The following is a 21,463-nucleotide window of genomic DNA, read 5'->3' as shown; positions in this document are numbered from 1 at the left end:
TCTTTCCATGTTCATATTGCTTGTGCCACCTGTTTTTCTTATTCTGTTTTTTCTTTTTCTTTTTTTTTTCAAATTTGGAATAGCTCACGGTTTGGCAACTGGCAGTTTCACAGCTTTTTGTATCCTCCGGTTGCACTTGGGTCTGTTTATTCATGCCTCTGAAGTGTGAAGCTGGCGACGAAGCTGACATAACCAGCTAATATTTTTCCTTCCTGAGTGTGTAAAGCTGATTTCTCTGAGCAAAAGAGAAAACTGCATGACGAAAACAGTTTTTGCTTAGCTTTATTCAGGATTGAGTAACAGCACTTCTGGACATTTTTAGGAAATGAAAGAAACTGAATAAAATGTTTTGCAACTCGGATACTAATATTTTTTGTGGCTCCAGGCAGGACTTAAACTCTGTTGAAATAATTACAACTAGTTAATCAAATTGCTTTGCTTTGACAAAATGTTGTTGTTTTTTCCATTTTAATTTCAACTAATCTAAAACCAAAATGGGAAATATTCTGGGCACCATTCAGTCTTTTTTTTTTTTTTTTTTTGCCTTATCAATGGAATTTTGAATTCTCAAAAGAAATTTAATTGAAGTGAGAATTCACATGAATATGCACAGTTATTAAAGGTCATTTATTCTCAACAATTTTTATCTGCCTCTGCTGATAAATTATTTGACCCCTAGGGGGTGCTCACAATCAGGCCTTCATCAGGTTTTGAAGGAAAAGAAGAGAATGTGATGTAATGACAAAAAATAGCTTACCACCTCCTGACGAAGCTGAACACTGTGAATTGTTCACCTCTGATTACAAACTCAGAGGTGAGCTGAGTTTGTAATCAAGGGCACTTTTTTAATTTGGGAAATCATTCTCAGTTTGGAGAACTTTTTTTTTTGGTTCAAGTTTACAAAATTCTACCCAGAATATTACCCATAATTTTGTAAGAAATTTCCATGTCTGGACAAGAAATGTTACGCTTTTCTTCGCAGAAAATTCGAGTTCCAGAGTCCGAACTGTGCAAGGTATGTCGGAAGAGAGTGTACCCCATGGAGTCTCTGATCGCAGACAAACAAAACTTCCATAAAAACTGTTTTCGCTGTGAACACTGCAAAGGCAAACTAAGGTAGAATACACTCACATTGCAAAAGGGTTTTTACCGTACTTTTCTTTTTTGGACTAATTTAACATTTTTCTTGTTTGTTTCTGTATTTTTAAATAGCCTCGGCAACTACGCCTCTCTCCATGGACGAATGTACTGCAAGCCACACTACAAGCAACTGTTCAAGTCCAAAGGAAATTATGATGAAGGATTTGGACAAAAGCCACATAGAGAACTTTGGAATAACAAGAACCAGAAGAATTCACCCATTAAATCACCGACACCTGAGAAGAAAGTCATAGACTCCACGTATCCCTCTACGCAGACGACCGTCAACAAATTGGAGGAAGAAAACAAAAGGCCCACCAGCAAAATTTCTGTGGTCTGGCCTCCACAGGTGGACTCACCAAAGAAATCCTTCGCTGTCGAGGAGGAGCTGAAGTTAGTTAAGCCATCGTGGCCCCCTCCCGATGCGTCACACCAAGAAAACTCCATCTCAAATCAACCTACAAAGCCTTCATTAAACGAGACTGCTGTTCAAGAACAAAATGGACGCCAGGAAGCCAAAGGTGACAGTGTGAAAGTAGAGTCTCCTCCAGTTTTAGACGTTCCAAGCTCTGCCGTCGGCGACCCCATGGAGCCAGTGCCTAATGCTCACACTCCAGAGAGTGAGGAATCAAATGGCGTCTCTGATGCTGCGGCTCAAGTGGGCTCGGAAATGGACTCTGAAGTGCACGTCGGAGTGGAGAAGAAAGGAGAAAACAAAGAGAATGTCAGCGGGGGTGGGGGCAGCGTAGAGGTGCTGGAGGCAAACGAAGCGAAAAGTGCAGAGAAGATAGAGGAAGTGAGAGTGAATGGACATGACGGGCAGGTGGAAAGCACGGCTTTTAAAAAGGAGGACCGGGAGGAGGCAGATAAGGGAAATAATGACAACTTGAACAACGGGGAGGCAGTAAAGGTCACGCTAATAGACGAGGAGGCAGCGGCAGCACAGGAGCTAAATGGAAATTCCAATAATAACAATAACGCTAATAATAGTCAGGCCTTCTGTGACCTGGAAAGCCTGGGTCACGGCCTTAATGAGGAAGACCTGTCTCTTTTTGAGAAAGACACGACAGATTCTGTTCAAACCCATCCGGACTGGATGCCAAGTGAACTGCTACTTTTGGCACAGAGGGATGACGCTTTTGTGCCAGCAGATGCCAAACGTTCCGAAGCCACAAACTGCGACTCAGACGCGCCTCTCCTCACCGAGGCGGCCGAGGGAGGGCTCACTTTCAAACACCCGGCCTCAGAGCAAACGATTGGCACATCAAGCTTCCTGGAGGATATTTTCGCTGGCCTGAGCACCAGCGGCGGCTCCGGCTTGCAATCTGATTTTGGTTCCGACATTTTCAGTCAGCCTGTTGGGGGGAGGCCATCGGTGTCGTCGCTAGATGACCTTTTGGATTTCGGGATAGAGATGAGAGATGAGAGGGGGGAGGATGGAGAGACGGAGAGCGGCGGCGTTGGCTCTGTAGCAGAGCAGTGCACAGACAGGTGTGACACTTCTGTCTGGACTGAGGAGGAAGAAGGCCTGACAGCGGAGGAGATAATCAAGCGGAACAGATGCTACGACAGCGAGGAGAGTGATGGCGCTTGAGTTTGGCCGATTCAGCTAACAATCAGGCAGTGCTCGACAATATGTAATTTCCCATCTGTGTCCATGGAGAGACGAACAGCTCTGAAATCATTGTGTTTTGTACTCAGTTTGAAATCTACTCCTTTATTCATTATCTAGCTTTGTTTGATGCTGACTGAATGCACCTGGTGTGCACCTTGAATGTTGCGTAGCTTCTTCATTAGCTTTCTTTGTGTCTGAATAAAAAGTTTCCCCTCTTTTAATTTTTTTTCCTATGTCTGAATTCGAGATTCTTAAATCTGACTGTACAACATTACAAGAAAAAGAAAACAGTTTCCTGGATTGATATATTGGTTCAGTCGACATAGACGCAACATGCTACCCACCACTGTCAGACCTGATATTAATTCCAGCCCTTTTTACTTGCATGACAGCTGGCACCAAACCTCCTGTTATTGATTTTTACACCTGACAGCTTCGTAAAATATTTCTGTTGGCACTCATGTTGGAGAACCCTCTCACAATGTTTTCTTTCTTCATTCACACCAAGTTTGTGACACGTAGCTGCAAAAGTATTCCAACAGTTTAAGATTTATTCAGGTTTCTCACATAAAAATCCTCCACCAAGTTACATGTATTCTGTTCTGTTGAGATTGTATATGATGAACCAACAGGAAGTAGCACACATTTGTGAATCGGAATCAATTTCACATTTTTATTTTTACAACAAAATTTGAAGAGTGATCCTCTTTTACTCAGTTACTCCAAAATAAAGTTGACTGTAATCAACTGTGCAATCCATTAACCTGACAAAAGTTGAGCTGAGTACAAATGATAAAATTCTAAATAAATGAATTAATGTTTGGGTTTGTAACATGATTAAATGTTGGCAAGGCAACGTAGTTATCTAGAAAAAAAAAAAAAAAAGATCGCTCCACTTTTAAAGACGCATCAATCTCTAGCCAAAGAATAAATAAAAATAAGTCGCGGAACAAAAGAGATGGACTCAAATAAGTAGGAAACAGGATAAGAGCCACTGAAAAATATAGACTCTAAGGTTTTTTAGCTTAAAGATAATTTAACAGGTGTAATTTGCACATGTTCATTAAAGAAGCAATGTGTATGCACCACTGCCGCCTAGTGGTCAAGCTGGAAAGAGAAACCATCAAAAGAGCAATCCACCTACTATGAAACTACAACTATTTATGGCTTAATGTTGAAGATATTTTATCTAGAGTTACAAAGCAATGATTATAATTTTTTTCTGAGATATACATCCTCATACTTTCATGAAACAGTATGCAACATATTTTTTTTTATATCTTAACAGTACTCCCCTGTAGTAGGTAGATTTTCTGGACTTTTTTTGTAATGTGGAGTCCAATACAAACTAACTGAAACTTATTAATACACGTAATAGTCAACAGTGTTTTTCCTCGAGGATCAGTGTTACTGTAGCTTTAAATGTGCCTGACCCTGCATAAACCACCTCGAAAACTCTGTCCACCTGAAGTCTCTGGAAAAAGACGTATTGATTTTCCTTGATAACAGCCCACCGTAGAACTTACAGATTTTCCCATTAGGTGGCTTTTGTCAGCCCTTACAGATTTTTCCACTCCTCTCAGTTACAGGTTTACCACGTGGCGTAATTGGCTTTGAAGACAATATACGCCTGTGTTAATTACGGCAGCTAAAGAGTGCCATAAAAGTGATGACTTCACAGTTTCCGTGAGTCATGCGGATTTCTCCTCGGTTGCCCGTTGAACAACTCAGCATCCTGTTCTGATTTGCCGCTTGGCATCTTTTTAATTGGACCTTTTTCTCAGCAATGATTTCCTTGACAGTCAAAGGTAATGGGTGAGAGGGTTGCATGTTGCTGTAGAAAGTGTAGAATCAGGGGAAGGAAGAATGTATCTGGAGTTACATAACAAAAATAACTGAAATTGCACATTTCTATCAAAACATATCTGCCAAAACATTATGACCAGCCTCCTAGTTGTGAGTAGATTAACATTTGCAGCTAAAACAGCCTAGTCTTCTCATTGTATTGGATCTCAGTACTGTATTCATACTATTTGAACGTTTTCTGCTTTTCTTTTCTTTTTCTTGTCATGTTACAGTCACAAATTTAATTGTATTTTATTTTTATGCAAAAGACCAATCTAAAGTTTCGGGAATATTTACAAATAATCTAAAAAAAAATGGCGTATCTGCATTTCCCCTCTGGTATTTATGAATAAGATTAGTTATTTACTGAAAGACTTAAAAAAAAAATAATGATCTGTTGCGTAAACAGTCTAGTGAGGATTTTGCGCCCCCTAGTGTTCGATAAGTGCACCGTATTTCTTGCACCGCACCTGAGAGTTTCCTGGATTTTGATTGGTGGTCAGGAGAGGTGGCTGTTTCCTGTTAAACCCAACCAAGCTCGTGGCGGGATGTACAGGTTAGCCAATTTCGGCCTTTAACCTTTGACTTCCTTTACCGTTAGTTAGGAGGACATTTAACGCGTTAACTAGAAATTTTGAAGAAATAAAGTTTTAACAAGCTGGAACCGTTTCTCCGATAGGAAAAACCCAGCAGGATCCAGCTAACACACGTGTAGGTAGATTAAACTACATCTGACTTGGCTTTGTTGAAGACTACACGCAACCGAAAATGAAACCGTATTCAAGGTAAGGAGACATTTGTTGGCGGTGTCGTTTATATTGAAGCTCTCGTGCCAATTTTTAAGGTCATGTCGGTGCTGTTATGGCTTTTTTGAGCAACAGAAATGGTTTTGTTGGGCATATGATGAAGGCCAATGACGCAATTGCGTCCTCCTCACATTTTAAAATTTACCTCAACTTGTTCCATTGTCTACTTGTCCTTATGTAACTTCAGTAAGTTACAGTACTTGTATTTTAGTATTTCTATCCTCCTTGTGGAGGGTGTGAAAACGATCATGGGTCTTACTTCCGGTAGCGACCGGAAATAGCAGTACTTCACTCCGAGATATTAGAAGTAAATATGAACATTAAATTACTATTATGTTCTGCCATTGAAATATAATTTCTACATAGTTTGTCAGGAGATCTTGTTTTATAATGTATACATAAACCATGACATCAGTTACTATATATCCTATTTGTTCTGCACTGTTCTCAACATTTGGGTCAGATTCACTGGAGTACTAAATAATACAGTATCTGTAATAACTGGATTAGAAAACAAATGGAACACAATCTAAAATTCTGATTTAAAACAAGGGTATTAAAGTATTTTTGATATTTAAATGGTTTATAGTTGATGGTAGTGCATAGTACTGCTGTGCAAAGGAAAGGTTGGTAAAACATTAATGGGTCACTAGAGGCCGTGGCCTTTTTTGTTGTTCAGATGTGATTCAGACGACATTTTAGTACCAAGAAAGCAGAAATTAAATGGCTTTTCAACAGTTCCTCTGCTTTCTCTTCGTGGAGCTTTAGAAATTCGGATAAATGTGTGAGTTTGAAGGCTTAAAGTTAGATCTGGGGGTGTAGAAAAAGAAAGAAATGATCTTGCCACCTCCGGCCCGATTCTCATTGCTGCCTGCCAGCAGCTTCAGGCTAACTGTAGCTGCATCTAAAATAACAAGCCCAAATCTCTTACCACACTCCCATTTCCATTGTTCATACTGCATCTTACAGTTGTGTTAGACATTATCACATCTGAAATATGTCTTCAAAACCCAATTGAAAATTTTTTTATGATCATGAAATTATTTTTTAAGTACCATTCAAGAGGCATTTGGGCACATTGAGTATAACTGTACTACTCGCAGTAATGAAAAGCTACCAGATCCAGTCAACAAATCAGCAGAAAGCAATTGGAGTCTGTCCTGAAAGAAACAGAGCTGCGTCCAAGGTGAGGCCTTGGCCAGCTGGAGCATTATTTTCAGAAATGACAGACCAACTGCATGCTGAGAAAATGTGGCCACAATATGGCGGCTCATTACTTTCTCCAAGGCTCCACCTAATTTGATTTCAACATGATTTGTTTTTTCAGCACTCTTAATAATTCAAAATAAAATGTGTTATAAAAAAGAGTTTGAAAGAAACTAAAAAAGCAAACCCTTAGCTTTTGATAATGAAAGTGTCCTTTTGTGCAGCCAATATGAGCTTTAATTGTGGAGTTGTTCATTAGGATTTCATTTCCCAGATTGTACTTTGAATGTAGCTTTTCAGTCTGTGTTCAATAAGAAGAGGTTGATGGAATATTAAAAACAGCCACTTTGGTAACAGATAAATATGTTTTTCATTTTATTTTATAGTAAATGCATTTGTACTCGAAACTCTTAAATGTCCCAAGTGAAAACAAAACATTTTTACAAGCTTATGTTTTAACTTGAAAAAAAAAAACATGACTTTCTTACCATCCCCAACATTAAAGTCCAATATGGCCACTGTGTGTGTAGACTGCAATATTTGAATGTTACACTATTGCACACATAGTATTGCACAACATGTACTCAAGAACAAGTTCTTTATGCAAATTAGTCAAAAACTACTGGTATGCTTGCTATTGGCTGTTAGCCGGTTCACTGCATTGCAACAGTTGGCAAACCTGGTGCACCCACCAGGATAAGCATCACTTATTTAAGTCTTTTGCATTTTTTAAAGCTTTAAAAAATGCAAAAGACTTAAAAAATGCAAAAAAAAAAAAAAGTGCATTTTTTTTTAAGACTTTATAGTTGGTTCAGGTATTAATTTTTCCAATCTTTCAATAACGCATAATTATCAAATGATATTTTCAAATTTCCTATCAACTTTAAACAATTTTAACTCAAAAACATGACGGGCTGCTGCTCTAGCATCCAACCACTGGGCTTAGCAAGTTTTCTGGGGGAAACTTTGTGACTGTTCTTAGTGATCAAACTAACTGTTATTGTTACCATCTTGAACTTGGACCTCTTTTCAGTTTGGAAGTCTGACCCCAGCTGCAGGTATATTTATTTTTTTCCCCTCCCAACTGGAAACCTAATATTTTGGACTTTAAAATAAAATGCACTCAGTCACGTGTGATGTCACCTCCTGATTGTAGTTCCAGTTTCTGAGATAAATTGAATGCAGCAAAAAGATGGCTAACAAAAAATTAAACATTAGTAGGGTACTTAAACACTTCCTTGAAGATAATTTTCTGAAATGCGTTGTAGATATTTGGTATTTTCAGCAACAGATTTTAATGCAATATATCAACAAGAAAATATCTATAAAATATGTTTTTGGTTGCAACATGATATTCTGAAGAAGTTCAATGGGTGTGGATACTTTCTCAACTTCCTCCAATGTGTTGGATCAGTCGCAGTAACATGAGTGTTTCCGAACAGCAGTCGGGCTTTGTGCTGAAGCCTCCCCTGCAGTCTAAACGGGACGTGGGTGTAGTTTGGATCAGATGCCATCAGATGCTCGAGCGCTCGCTCTGTTGCTTCAAAGTCTTATCTCGCGCTGGAACAAAAACCCCGACGTCGCTGCGCTCGCGCCCGCTCTCGGCCGCGGCCAGGTCCCTATTGGCTACAGTTCCTCCTCCCCGTCAGTCCTCCGCTGATTGGGCGGACGGCTCCCCCCCCCACCGTCTCCCTCCTCTCCCTCCGCGGCACCGGCAGCACGAGAGCGGCGTGCGGCGCCAGAGACGCCGCGCGGCGAGGATAGAAGCGGAGAGAACGGAGCTGAGAGAGACCCGGGACAAGTTATTGGAACGGAGGAAGCCGGGAGCGCTGGCGCGGGTAGGTGTTTGCAGAAGAGCGGACCACTGGGTGTGTGTTTTGAGGTGAGCGTGTGTGTTTTCTGGCGATGAAAACGGTCACCTCGGGCTGTCAGCTGCTGGAGGGATGCTGCCTGTGGGAGCGAAACTGAGTTAAATGGCTTGCTGCTTTGTTTAAGAACACGCTATTTGACCTTTGCTGATTTCTCTGATTTGTAGCTGCACCATAGTTGTTAGAAAAATAGTTACTTAAGCTAATTATTTACCTTTCTGCATTTAACCTGTCATTTTAATAATAACTACCATAAGCTGCTGCCTATTGGAACAACATAGCTAAACCTGGGATCACTGCTGTACTTAATCTGTCATTTTAAGTGTATGCCATCATTTAAACAAGAAGGATCACTGATGCTGGTCTTATTGGCATTTACATGCGTGTCAGGAAGATAAAACAAACCAGTAAGGGAATAAATCTATAGAAGTAGATGGGAGAAAGCTGCCTTTTTAATAGTGCTGTGCACCTTGACGCTTAATATGAGTGTAAGTGGTTTATCAGACTGTAGATCCACGCCACATTCTGCTGAGTGTTACCACAGTCTACTCCAGGTTAACGACGAAAATGGAAAGCTCTGGATACGACCTTTAGTGACACGCCAGTCAAAGGGTCAGAGTAATTCATGCTGCAAGCCGAGGGGGGGAAAAAAATCCCCTTCTAGAGATTTATTCTGACACCTAGCTTTGAAACCCGAACGCCATGGATCTCCCTCCTACAGGTCCGATTCTCCTTCGTCTTTTTTTTATTTGGAATTACAGCGCTCCTTGATGTGGTTACATCAATACCTCTCCAGTCCTGGGGTTACACCAGAGCAGCAGAGCTCATCTCTTCTTTTAAGCAACTGTTGGCTTTCAACCTTAAAGAGGCAGCCTGGGTAGTTAACACTGGCAGCCCTGAGTCGCCACTGAGGATGAAAACGGAAAGAAACCCTGGAAGCTTTAAAACCACTTTCAATGTTTCACATTTCTGCTTAGCAATCACAAACTCATTTTGTTGGCATTTTGATAAACTAACACAAGGTGTCCCTTTGACTTAAATACTTAGACACAGAATGGAAAAACAGACGATCCAAATAAAAAAAACCTCAGGGGAAATGCAGACTACAAAAGCTGAAATTACATTCACTTCTTCATACATTGTGCAAAATAGTACAGAGTAGTTTCAAAAGCTTTTTACAAACAAATATGACATAATGCAGTGGTTTCCAAACATTTTCTCCTGGGCCCCCCAGTGGATTACAAATAGCTGTCTTATTCAACCACATTTCTTTGCCCTGGGGGGATTGACTTTTTTGGGGGGGCAAAATGAATGTACGTAGCTGAACATAGACAACAACACCAGTAGCCTACAAGCTACTAGTTAACAAGCTTAAGGTGCTGTATATAGCTAGCTAGTCATCTTTTAGCTAACATTACCTGTATCAAACAGCTTTACTCAACAGTCGGTTAGTTTGGGGGAAAAACTGTGAAAAGTTCTTTGCGTTTTGCTGGTTTGCTGTCATGATTCTAACACAAACCTACGTAGCTCCGCACAGCAGCAGCAGGTCTCCTTCACAGGTGTAAACCCAGCGAGAGCGTCGTAGCGCTCATGTTGCGTTTGAAGGCGGCTCCGAAAAATGGGTTACAACATGTTAACAACGGATTAAACAGTTTTAACTGCTGATAAAAGTGACAGAGGACACAAATATGGGAAGTGTGGAAGCCTCTACTGTATCAGATTGACAGAGGAATAACAGAGAGTTGGCCATTCTAAGGTGAAAATCCAGCGCATACAACGCTCATGTTTTTTTTTTTTTTTTCTTTCATCCAGACGGCTTCCCGCGCCCCCATCTGCAATGGCACGGCGCCCCCTGTAGGGGGCGCGCCCCACAGTTTGAGAACCTCTGACATAATGTGACATGTATTCCTGTTCAACCACTTTTTCTTTGATACCCCTCAAATAAAGTACCACAAGCCATTTGGAGACTCTGTAAGCATTTAGATGAGACCAGAGTGTAACTTGCAAAATGTGACTCCAGGAGTCGTGTTACTCTAAACACACCTGGTGGCAGCAGCATCCTGTGGGGATGCAGAACCCTGGAAGAAAACCTGCTGGAAGCTGCAAAAGAACCTAGACTGAAACAGAGACAATGACCTTAAACGTACAGCTAGAGCTGCAATGTGATTGGTTTAAACTGAAGCATATTCATGGATTAATCTGGGAAACTTTATCAATCTAAGTAATTGTTTTGCCTTCTTGAGCTGCAAAAGCAAAATGACTCGTGCTATTTATGAATACCTATTAGAAAAAATACTTCTATTTCTAGCTTTTATAAAAAAGAATAATACTTTTACAGAAAGACAATGACTACATTTTCTTGAAATCATTATTTATGAAAAATGTTGGGAAAAAACTGTGCAACTTAATAATAAAAAAAGTTAATTAAACTTATGTAATTCTGGTCTATATTGACAACACGTTTAAATTGGATATTTAAATCATTGCTCAGTTCCTTACAATCTTGGTTAAACTTATTAAAGTCTTAGTCAGCTACAGGTTACAGATCAGTGGCTTAGTCAAAGCTCAGACTTAAATCAAAATGAGAATCATTATATAATTGTTTGCTCTCCGTTTAATTATACTGAAGTTGCGTTGTTATGCAAGACTGGACAACATTTTTTAATGTTTTCTATCTGCAAAGCTTTACAGTGATCTTAGGAAAATGTCATACCTTTGGGCAATGTCTTGTTTTGTGACAAAGTGCAAATGTTTTTAATTATTTCACTTTTTTTTTTTTTTTTCCTGTGGAACCCAAACTCCAACAAATGTTCTGATTGATACCATTTGCCCTCCTTACATCTGCTGGAATCTTTCAAAAAGCGACAACCGCCACAGATCAATAAATCACTAATGCGCCGTCAGAAAGAGTTATGATTTTTTTTCTGAGGCATCTCCTTCAAAATCAATGGTTCCCATCCGCCTTTTAAAAAAAACAAAAAAAAAAACAAGAAGCCGTAGCGAAAAGTTACTATTCAACACTTCCTCCTGTGATTACAGTCCTTATATCTGTAGAAGCTCTGTTTACGGCTGCTGTGTTGTAAGCTAAATCTTATTGACATCCTGTGAGAGGAAGCCAGCTCCGGGGCTCACGCATAATCCGCCCGGGTTTCACTCATTCAGCCCTTCACACCAGGACTTTCTACTTGTGATGGCATCCTGCCTGTCTGAGTTACGCAGTGACTAAAAGCATTGATCTTTTTCACATATTCTACATTAAATCACTTCATGCAGTTCTCACACGGATAGGAAATTGAAGGTGTATTTTTGGCTGGGTTACAAAGGGGAGAAAAAAAAGAAAGGCCCCTTAGGCCACAACCAGATTCTTTTTAATTACATCATATTTCAGTGCTGGGAATGATTGGATTTCGATTTATGGCCCAACGTGCGGTCCTCCAAGATGAGATAAACTGTACGTGACATTGATGAATGGTGTTTGTAAAGACCGCAAAAGAAAAGTGGATTACCGGCAGGCTTATTAACTCGTTTCATACTTTCAATGTACTTATGCTTTTGATGCTGCTTTTCTTGTCAGCTCGGTTTAATGGGAAAATCCGTCAGCCCGTAGATTGCTGTTGGTTGCTGTTAGCGTGATGGCATTTGGGTGCCCTCGGGGAACAGTACGGCATGGCTTGTCAAATGTCAGCTGTGTTTCTTTAGTCTGCTTTGGAAATTGCCACTTTATAAAGACTATCAGTTTGAATTTGGGCCCATTTTCCTTTCACCGGCATTGGCTTCACATCACGCTTGGAATTAGTGTCAGTCACCATTAAGCAGTAATGTAGAGGTGCCAAAATATGAGGTGCCTTAAATGCCAATTTGAAGCTGCGGTCTGAGACAATAGTCATGGTTTCCTCCTTGGTGAACTGACAGCTGTTATAGCAAATACAAATATGTTATTGACACAGTGGCTTCAAAAAAGAAATGTTCATTCCCCTAAAAATTTTCATATTCAGTCAACCACCACAAATATTTCTGTTTTATATATGTATATATATATATTTTCTAAGTTATTTGTCTGCACATTCACTTGTAGGAATGTTCCAGTCAAATTCAATACCTAAATTAAACTGAAAATCCAGAATCTAACATGGTTTTCAGATGTTCTTGAACCAGTCTACCTGAGCTTGAAGTATAAATATGCAAAACTGGTGAAGATGCGCTCCAAAATTATAGTTGTAATTGAAGAAATATGTTGTTGTAGAACGTTTTAAAGTCATCGTGTTAGAGTTCAGGAATCGGCAATGATAGACAACTAACTAAAATGCTAGTTACTCTAATCATAAACGTTAGTTCCACTAATGCTGAAGCACTACACCAAGACGGTATTCAGCGGAAGCTAATGCTAACACGCTAACATAAAGCCAAGTTTAACATCAATCATTGGGCTACTTCTACTAGAGAAACTTTGTAAATATTTAATGATGCAGAGAGCAGCTTGTTTACCTTTAAGGACTGTAGATTCCTGGTTCTGTTACACCAGCAAAGACGATTAGGGGACATATTTCTTGGGTGCGCTGGTGTTTGGTTTGAAAATTTCCTTTTGGAAACCATTATCACATAATGCAGAAGTGCTTAAGAAAAGTTCTCAAAGGGCGTCTGATGGGGACAGCTTCCAAACGTCTGGAGTGTGTGTGATATTGTTATGCAGGCTAGGGAGTGAGTGAGTGGACATTTAAATTTGGCATGCTATGAAGGACGAAGAAGACGTCAAATCAGTAAATGCTGCAACTCATTAAACTAGCCACAGTTCCTTAAATCATACTGCAAAGTCTGTCTGTTCAGTGCCAGTGGGGGTGAGGCATCAAGTTTGAAGTGGGGGAGGGAGAACTGACCCCTCTGGTCCTCACTTGGTTGTGAAATGTGAATCAGTGATGGGAGTCTGGAACTCTAAGCATTAAGATTATTTGTATGGCACATTTCAAAGTGCTTTGCATGATAGCTTATAAATTCACCAATTGTTTAACGAGCAGGAAACATTACATTGTGTCAAATTCCATCATCTAAATCTGTTCAGTGCTTGGATATTGACAGTCACCCAGTGACATATGTGCATCATCTGTGCAGCCATGGTAACGAATAGTATTTCTTGTAATAACCTGAGCTAGTGGAAGCATGCAGATATTGAAATAGGGGAGTTCTCAGGATTGGACCTTGGGGACTTAGAACATGTGGATGTATTACCGGTATTAGATGGGGATGGACTGAGAGGACGTGAGGACCGGAATTGAGAAACACTGGATAACAGGAAGGCCAAAATTCCCACGAAGCTTTCAACGTCCTTGTGCCAAGTTTAAAAATAACAGAAAAATCTTTATTTTCCCCTAAATATGGAAAGTGAGGAATTGACAGGTTTTTGAGCATTGCTTTAAAAGTAGTAGTAGCGCTAGCCACGCTAATCTTGCTAAGTTGCCTAAAATAGGTATCAACATATCCAAACTGTTTTTTTTTGTTTTTGTTTTAATTGTCAATCAAAAATGAACAAAATTCTGATTGGTGCATCTACATAAAAATAAAGAGAATGATTAAACCCAATAAGAAATTGTAGTTTAAATATTCAATCATTCTTAACTAGCTTAACCTGGTCTTCTTAGTACCTGCTGGAAACAGATTTGAAAGAGCCGTTGTGCAAAGATCCAGTTTGGCCGTTTGCTTTTGTCTTCAAAGGATTCATCCGCAAAGGCAGTCCTGCATTTTAATTAGGTCATCTGCAATTCAAATCATTGTATTAGTTAATCTATTAATTACTTTCCAAAAGCAGCCCAACAAGAAGCTGCACCTGGTCTGATTGGCTTTCTGTTACTGAGAACAGGAACTGTCTTGATGCTTCTCTGATTCCACCGGTCTTCACGGCAAAGCGTTCTGACCTGTACTGTTCATGCTCATCCTCTCTCTCTGGGATCATCTCTGCAGCCAGCCAGCATCAGAAAGCAGCGCTGGGTTTTTCATCTAGGTCTGCGTCTGTGACCGTCGTCCAAACTTTATTGGATCATCTGATAATCTTGTTGGCTGGAGCCGAGCCACACGCATCCCTCGCCTCTGCAGATGATAGATTCATATCCAGCAGCACCACGCTGGGATCACACACAGTTTTCTCTACCCACCGATCCTTTCAACTGGACATGAAGGAAACTGTAAACAGCCTGGTGGTTTGTTTTCACTTTCACATGTGCTTACCAAATCTGACTCGGCGGCATTCGAATCACAGCAACCATCACCCGTCTTCGTTATTACTTGTTGTTTATTAACCCAATATTCCTAATGTAGATATCAGGGAATAAAAAGTGTAACGCGTTAATATTACATTATTCAGATTAAAATATTTTTACCAAAAAACCTCACTCCAGTGGAGGTGTTACGTGGTCTTGTACGGCCTTTTTTTTATTTTTTTTAATGAAAACAGAAAACACTCAGTCTGGTGAGTGGGGCGGCAAGTAAAGCCTGGCGGCCCGCCAGGCTTGTAATACACCGGGGAAAACCCTGCTTCCACTGAAGCACAAGCAGTTTATAGTGCTGAGATGTTTGGCTTGAGACAATGAAACACTTTTTGAAAACGCTTGCTTTTACATTTCAAACTTAAGTAGATTATAATATGTGATATTTTTAGTCAGATGACAACACTAGTGCTTAATGAAACCAGTGTAGTCTTTACCAGGTTCTAAAGTTATCTAACTGTGACACCAAGTTATATTAAATACATATTTCACTGTGTGATTATGTCTCATACAACAAAAATAGAAATGTTTTGGGGAAGAAGAAAAGAATCATTTGAGGTTTTTTTTAATTTTTTTTTTTTTTTATCCAAAATATCAAATGCGATTGATTCGAGGTGCGCACCAATTACAGTTTTCTGGCCGATCTTCTGATGTGACGATTTCGATTTTGGGTGATACCAGATTTTTTTTTTTTTTTTTATCTGTAAAGTCACCAGACACAGCAATAAAGTGGTCATATATATGTCCTGATTTGACTAGATGGCTGGTCGGACGGTCAGTCAGATCAAAGGACCACAGTGGCTGATTTTCAGACCTTTGCGGTGGAAGATAAGATAAGATCAGTTTCACATGGAAATATCAACTGATCTCTAATCTCCCAAACTTAAGGCAGTTGCAGACGATTTATCTGTGCGTTGGATAGTTTCCAGAAGTGGAAGTCGGTAGTTGGACTGGAGAAAACAGGCTGCAGATTTTGTGGGACTTTTTTTGGTCTGTTTTTGTTATTTCTTTTTATTTTTTAGCATAGAAACCATAGCGACAACAGAGACGGCTCCTACTAATCTAAATAATGAAAAAAGTGTGACTTTTATAAGGACTGCATGTAATTTACAGTCCAGTCTGATGGGAATGGAAAACATCACACATCCAGCTTGGCTTTTAATTCAAATTCAGTTAGTCTTATTCGCATGGAAACTCATTTTACAGCATAGAAGGCGTTTTAAAAAAAAGTAGGAAGGAAGTGAATGAATTAAATGTATATTCTCTTTGTGGGTCACATTAGCTCTTGCTCCTGATGGTAGCTGGAGAATCATGGCTGTGTTCGCTCCCAGCAGCTCCTATTATCTCCTCCTCCACCAGCTGTAGTCGTTGCAGCCTGGCTGCCTTCGCCTTCCCGTTTCCACTTGAGAGCTCCTGCCGCAAAGTCTGCTGATCTCCTTCCTCCGCTGCACTCTGGCACGGGACGAGCAGAGGATCCCCTGGTAATAGTTTCCTTTTTTTTTCTTTTTTTTTTTTCCTTTTTTAAACTACCCTCTGATGGTGGGATTTTGCTGCTTGCCAGGCTCAAGTTTCCCTACAGAGCCTTGTAAAAATACGAGTTGATAAATCCAGAAATGGAAGACGATGAAACGAAACGTAGTTCCCCGCACAAGTAAAAGCGTTCAAATGCAACTTCTTGTTGCTTTTAATTGCCAGAAATAAGAATTTAAGTCATACTTTGATAGGGTGAGATCAAACCCAGCTGTCCGGGGAATAACTGATCAAAATGTCAGACGTTTCCAGTCGTGTTCGTCATGCTGAGAGGCCGGCGTCTGAATGTTTTCATTCCTGACCTCCTCCAGTGAAGAGCACCGCTCCGGCCTTACAGCACACAGTTTTCCTCCTTTTAAATGCGATTTAAAAAGATCTGGACAGCCGCTGAACCTTATGCATTTAAAAAATCTGTCTGCTCCCGGGAACTAAGCGCTCAGGTACGCAGAGATCAGCAGACTGTTTAAAGCTCCTTACATTCTGCTCATGATCTTGTGCTATTGAATGGCCTGTCTAAACTGTCAGCAATTAATCACACACCCATTCCAGATTCATGCAGTGACATTATTTTAAACCCACTCACAGCTGTCTAAACATTTGCGTCACTTATTTATTTTATTTTTATTGAACCTTTTTATTTATCCAGGCAAGACAGATTATGAACAATTCCTAATTTATAACTGTAGGCTGACAAGATCCCATCATTGAATAAACTTATAAATATTGAATAAACTTATAAATTATGGCAAAATTTAACCAAGTGCATGATTTTATTATTTTATACCTGAACCTCTCATTTCTGTTACCATAATTAGTTTCTCTAGGATTTCGTGATTGATTTTTTTGTGTGCCATTTTTAATTTTTTTGCAATCAGAATCACTGATTTTGTTTGGTGCTACTTTCGAAATAGCTACAAGGAATTTTACAATGTTTTATTCCCCATTAAGCTCTTTCAAAATCTACATATAGAAGAAAAAAGGTGATGGAAAGGCACAGTACACTGGACACAAACATTTTTATTCTTTAAGAAACTTAAAGAATATACTCTCCATCTTTATCGCGGACTATAACAGTAGTAGAAGAAATATTGACACTAACATTTTTGCGAAACATTGGTGGGTTTTGATATGGGCAGTTACTCAGGGCAGCATCAGAAAGGGGTGAAGCATCCAAGAACTAGAAAATAAAATGTACCTGATCCTCAGTTGACTGACTTTTGAGGACGTTTGCTTTCAGCAAGCTTTTATTTAGAGGCATCACAAAATGAAATCCTTTGGTTTTAAAAAAACAAATGTTGATGTCTACATTTCGTCCAATCCAATCAACCTGATCCGCTCGCTCGCTCTCCTGCTTTTCATAATCCTGCTACCTTTTCCTCCTCCATCATTTCTGCTTTGTCGTTGTCCTGCTCCTGAAGTTTGAGCTGTGATTTGACGTCGTCTATTAGATCGAGCAAAATTTCAAGGCTTTGAAAACACACTTTTTTTTTTTTTTCATGATTATGACGGACATATTGAGCAGCGGCGCTCTGCTGTTATCCATTTCCATTTTGCAGACAGATGCCAGACTCTAAGTAAAAGCATTTTTGTTCCATTCCCCCACCTCCTCTCTCTAATCCTCTTTCTAAAAGCCCCACACGGGCTCATGCCGATATTTGTATGCGGCGGGGGGTTTACCAGAGGGGCTGAAAAGTAAAAGTCTCTCTGTTTTCAGTTCTTCGAGTTCATTAATTAAATTCAAGGAGCAGCTTGACTCTCTGTTGCCACCGAAGAGAAAAAAAAAAAAAAAAAAACTCCATAATTTTTCTTTTTGGAGCGTGTGTATCTTACATTTTCTGCTGCCTTTGGCGTAATCCGGCTGGTAATATTAATATCTCTCAGTGTGCATGGTTGAAATCTGTCAACATCTGCTCTCAGTGGGCCCCTCTGGCCCATTTCGGTGGCGTATGTGTGACTTGTAGACCTACTTATAGCGCGTTCACTAACGGAACATCAATAATCTTTTGTTTATCAGATGCAGCAACAATTGTTTGATTCGTTCTTCCCCCTCGATCCACGTTAAAGCGTCTTTATCCTCCGAGGCTGATATTTAAATTTGACATTTGCTTCTTAAAATGGTGACTGCCAAATTAATTTCGAGGGAAAGCAGACGTAACACAGAGCGATCCAAGCATCATCATCATCATATCCCTCCCTGTTGGTCTTGTTAACGGGCTCCGCAGAAAGACGAGAAAAATATTTACATCGTCTTTTACTGGATGAGATAATGAACTTTATCTCGACTGACCTTTCAGCGAGGTGATTCCAATCACCGTCGAACTCCAAACCTCCTGCGTCTTCTCACTCCGAAGCAGCAGCAGGTTTACATCATCATCAGTGCTGCCAGATTAAATGCCATACATGTAATCATCATTTTAAACTTTATCATACTTTTTTTTTGTGTGTGTGTGTGTGTGTGTGTGTGTGTGTTGTTTGGTACGAGAGGCAGTTTTTGTTCTTGGCAGCTGCCCAGAGCGGCAGAGGATTTGGAAGAAGGTTGGGCGTTTGTTTAAGCATACTGATGTGAAACCTTAAAGAGTTGTTTTAAATGCTCTCTTCCTCTTGCCAGTCACATAACTTAAACAGAATCTCTAGACTGAATGGAAAAATTTGTTTCTGAATTAAAAATAGTTTCTGTATCAAATTGTGACCTTCTGAATCAAGTCACTAGACATGAAAAGATTTGCATCTCTGGTCTGGTTGCCTTGCAGTGTCGGTGGCAGATTACCTTTTCAAGAGTAGGAAAGCAAGTTATTTATCCTGATTCCAAACGGATCATATCTGGTTTGGTTCAGTTTATCCCAAATGGAAATTAAATAAAAAATCGCCTCTGAAATCGGACTTCCCACCACAAGACTGGGAGCAATTCCGACTACCCCGGTTACGACTTGTTTCCAATATGGCCGTTCCTCGCATCAACCGTAATAAGTTGTAAGACTCATGTAAGAATGTAACATGTAGTACTTACAACTGTAAATAAATGAAAAGCTGTTTTTGCTTATGGAAAATAAAACTTAAAATGTTTGTAAGAGGTACTGCACACCATGTTTATAGGCGTCGACAAGAACGCTGCTACTGCTAGTCAGCGCTAACTTTGGTCAAAATGTGCAGCTATGTATTCACACATATTAATGACTGGTAAAAAGGAAGAGTTATTTAAAGAGGGGGGGATCAGAGGAGCGCTGCTGTTTCCCACAGATCTGAGGTTCTGTTTTCAGCAGAAGCCTGAGGTGTGAATCAGGAGTCTATAGATCTTTTCTAAAGCTGAACTCACAGATTAACTCCAGAATAAATCAGAAGACTTTATTACAGCGACTGCCGGGGTTCCTCCGGTGTCTAAAAAAAATAAGGATGGAAAATGATAATCTTCCAGTGGAAATCCATGTGATTCCAGGCTGTTCTGTATTCCTTTCAATAGAACATAAACATCAGACTTTCTAAACAGAAAATTGTCAAAAAGTGGACTACTTACCCCTAATGTGATTCACTGAATATAACTTATCACGTTACTCTGTGAAACAAAACCCATTTTTATGATACCAATAGGGCCAAAATGGAGATTTGTTGGGTTTTTTTACCCTGCTTTATGGGCATAAATTATTTAAAACATTAACCATTGATCTCTGTTTTTCGCTCGATCTGCCACAGTCACCACCAGGATTTTCCTTTGTTTTTTTGTTTTTTTTCTTTATCGGTCATGTTTTACCCTCTTAAGCCAGAAGGCTTGCAGCCAAAGAAAAGAAACCACACCACTCACTAGTGTTGCAGTAACAATATGTCTTTGTGTTCTAAATGACTGACATGTTCCAGAAAAGCGTGGCGAATGCTCTCAGCTAAGCTGCTCCATTGTACAGGTTCACTGTAGCTGCAAAGTGGAAGCCTATCGAGGAGTGAATAGATTGATACTCTGTGCTCCAAACATGGAGGTAAAGCTTTCATGCACAAAGAGACAGAGTTGGAGTTATGTTTTTTTTTGTCTGTCAGTGTTTCTCATTGATTCCTTTTCTTCCCTGGAAACAACTTCAACAGATCAGAGAGCACAGACTTGAGCCACTTGAACCCTTGGAGAATCTTTGGTTTTGAGATTAATTTACTTCAAGAATTTAATTTGAATTTCTGTTTATCTTTGTCTTAAAAATTGACTGGTTACCAACAGAGGCAATTTTCTTATTATTTTTACCACTAAGTAAATTCAGCATAAGGACTGAAAATACTCTTATGTGGAGGGTTTTACTGAGAAGATGACTCAAATTTAGCTTTTTTCTTTTTAAGATTACTGAGATATTTATAAATGACCTTGTGGAAGAAAGAAGAAAACTGTACTCTCTACAGAGATTTGCTTAAACAGTCAAACTTCAGTAAATAAAAGGAAAGGCCTAATCTAATTCAGCAGGTACGTTAGTTTTGATTTTAAAAATGTATCCAATGCAGTTAATACGATTTTTACTAGTGGTGGGACTTGATTAAATCTTTTTGTTAAGTTAATTGTGGGCTCTGTAATTGATTGCATTTTAAATCAAAAACCACATATCGACAAAATAAGCAACATTTTCAATTTAAAAAAAGCACTCTTTGCCGCTGAATTTTTGAATAGACAGATGCGTTAAACAACAAATACTTGTTTTAAATGCATTTAGGTTATTCCACCATCGGATTGATGCAAATCACTTTGATCGTTTATGTAATTTCTTTGGAAAAAAATACTATAGAAATGCGGACTAGATGCTGACATCTGTGCTGCTGCAATGTTAGCATCGTGATGCTAGTTTAGGCCTCAACTCCTTTTAGCATAACTTGCACACAATAATAGCTTTTTCCAGCGTCCAATCAGATTGCTTTTTGCAGCAAAAACTACATCCCAAGTGGACCAAGAGAAGTGGCTTCGTCGTCCATCTTGGTTTTCCATTGTTCCTGTTCGTAGAAACAGACCTGTGGCCATTCACAGTCTGGTTTTCTTCTCATCTAAATTTATCGCGTTTAAAAACTTCTCTTGAAGCTGTGAAAGTTTCTATCCGATATGAAGGAAGTAGGAGTTGAACATCTGAAGTGCAGTCACTGGTTTTTATGCAACTTAACAGCTCGTCTTCTTCAGATTTGTGAAAATGAGCCGTTAAAGCCTCACCGAACTGTGCTAAATGACACCATGCTGTACTTGTAATG

General features: G+C 39.6%; 2 protein-coding genes across 3 annotated transcripts in view; both read left to right on the top strand.

Annotated features, from left to right (window-relative positions):
- Window positions 1-1,360, top strand: part of xirp2a (xin actin binding repeat containing 2a) — a 35,214-nt gene extending 33,854 nt beyond the window's left edge. For both annotated transcript variants that reach the window (XM_088014478.1, XM_014986677.2), the window contains exons 8-9: window positions 983-1,116; window positions 1,213-1,360. In XM_088014478.1, coding sequence (XP_087870604.1) covers window positions 983-1,077 — 95 coding nt within the window. In that variant the 3' untranslated portion in view covers window positions 1,078-1,116; window positions 1,213-1,360. The remainder of the gene's footprint in view (window positions 1-982; window positions 1,117-1,212) is intronic.
- A 1,370-nt stretch (window positions 1,361-2,730) lies between these two features.
- The window catches only part of LOC106930323 (beta-1,3-galactosyltransferase 1-like), a 121,630-nt gene continuing 102,897 nt past the window's right edge, over window positions 2,731-21,463 (top strand). The window contains exon 1 of the mRNA XM_088014493.1: window positions 2,731-5,385. The gene's annotated coding sequence lies outside the window, so the exon portion shown is untranslated. The remainder of the gene's footprint in view (window positions 5,386-21,463) is intronic.

This window comes from Poecilia mexicana, unplaced genomic scaffold, assembly GCF_051168715.1.
Source record: "Poecilia mexicana isolate PSO_F unplaced genomic scaffold, ASM5116871v1 scaffold_2, whole genome shotgun sequence".
Taxonomy (NCBI): domain Eukaryota; kingdom Metazoa; phylum Chordata; class Actinopteri; order Cyprinodontiformes; family Poeciliidae; genus Poecilia; species Poecilia mexicana.
This window is presented reverse-complemented; position numbering and strand designations above follow the sequence as displayed.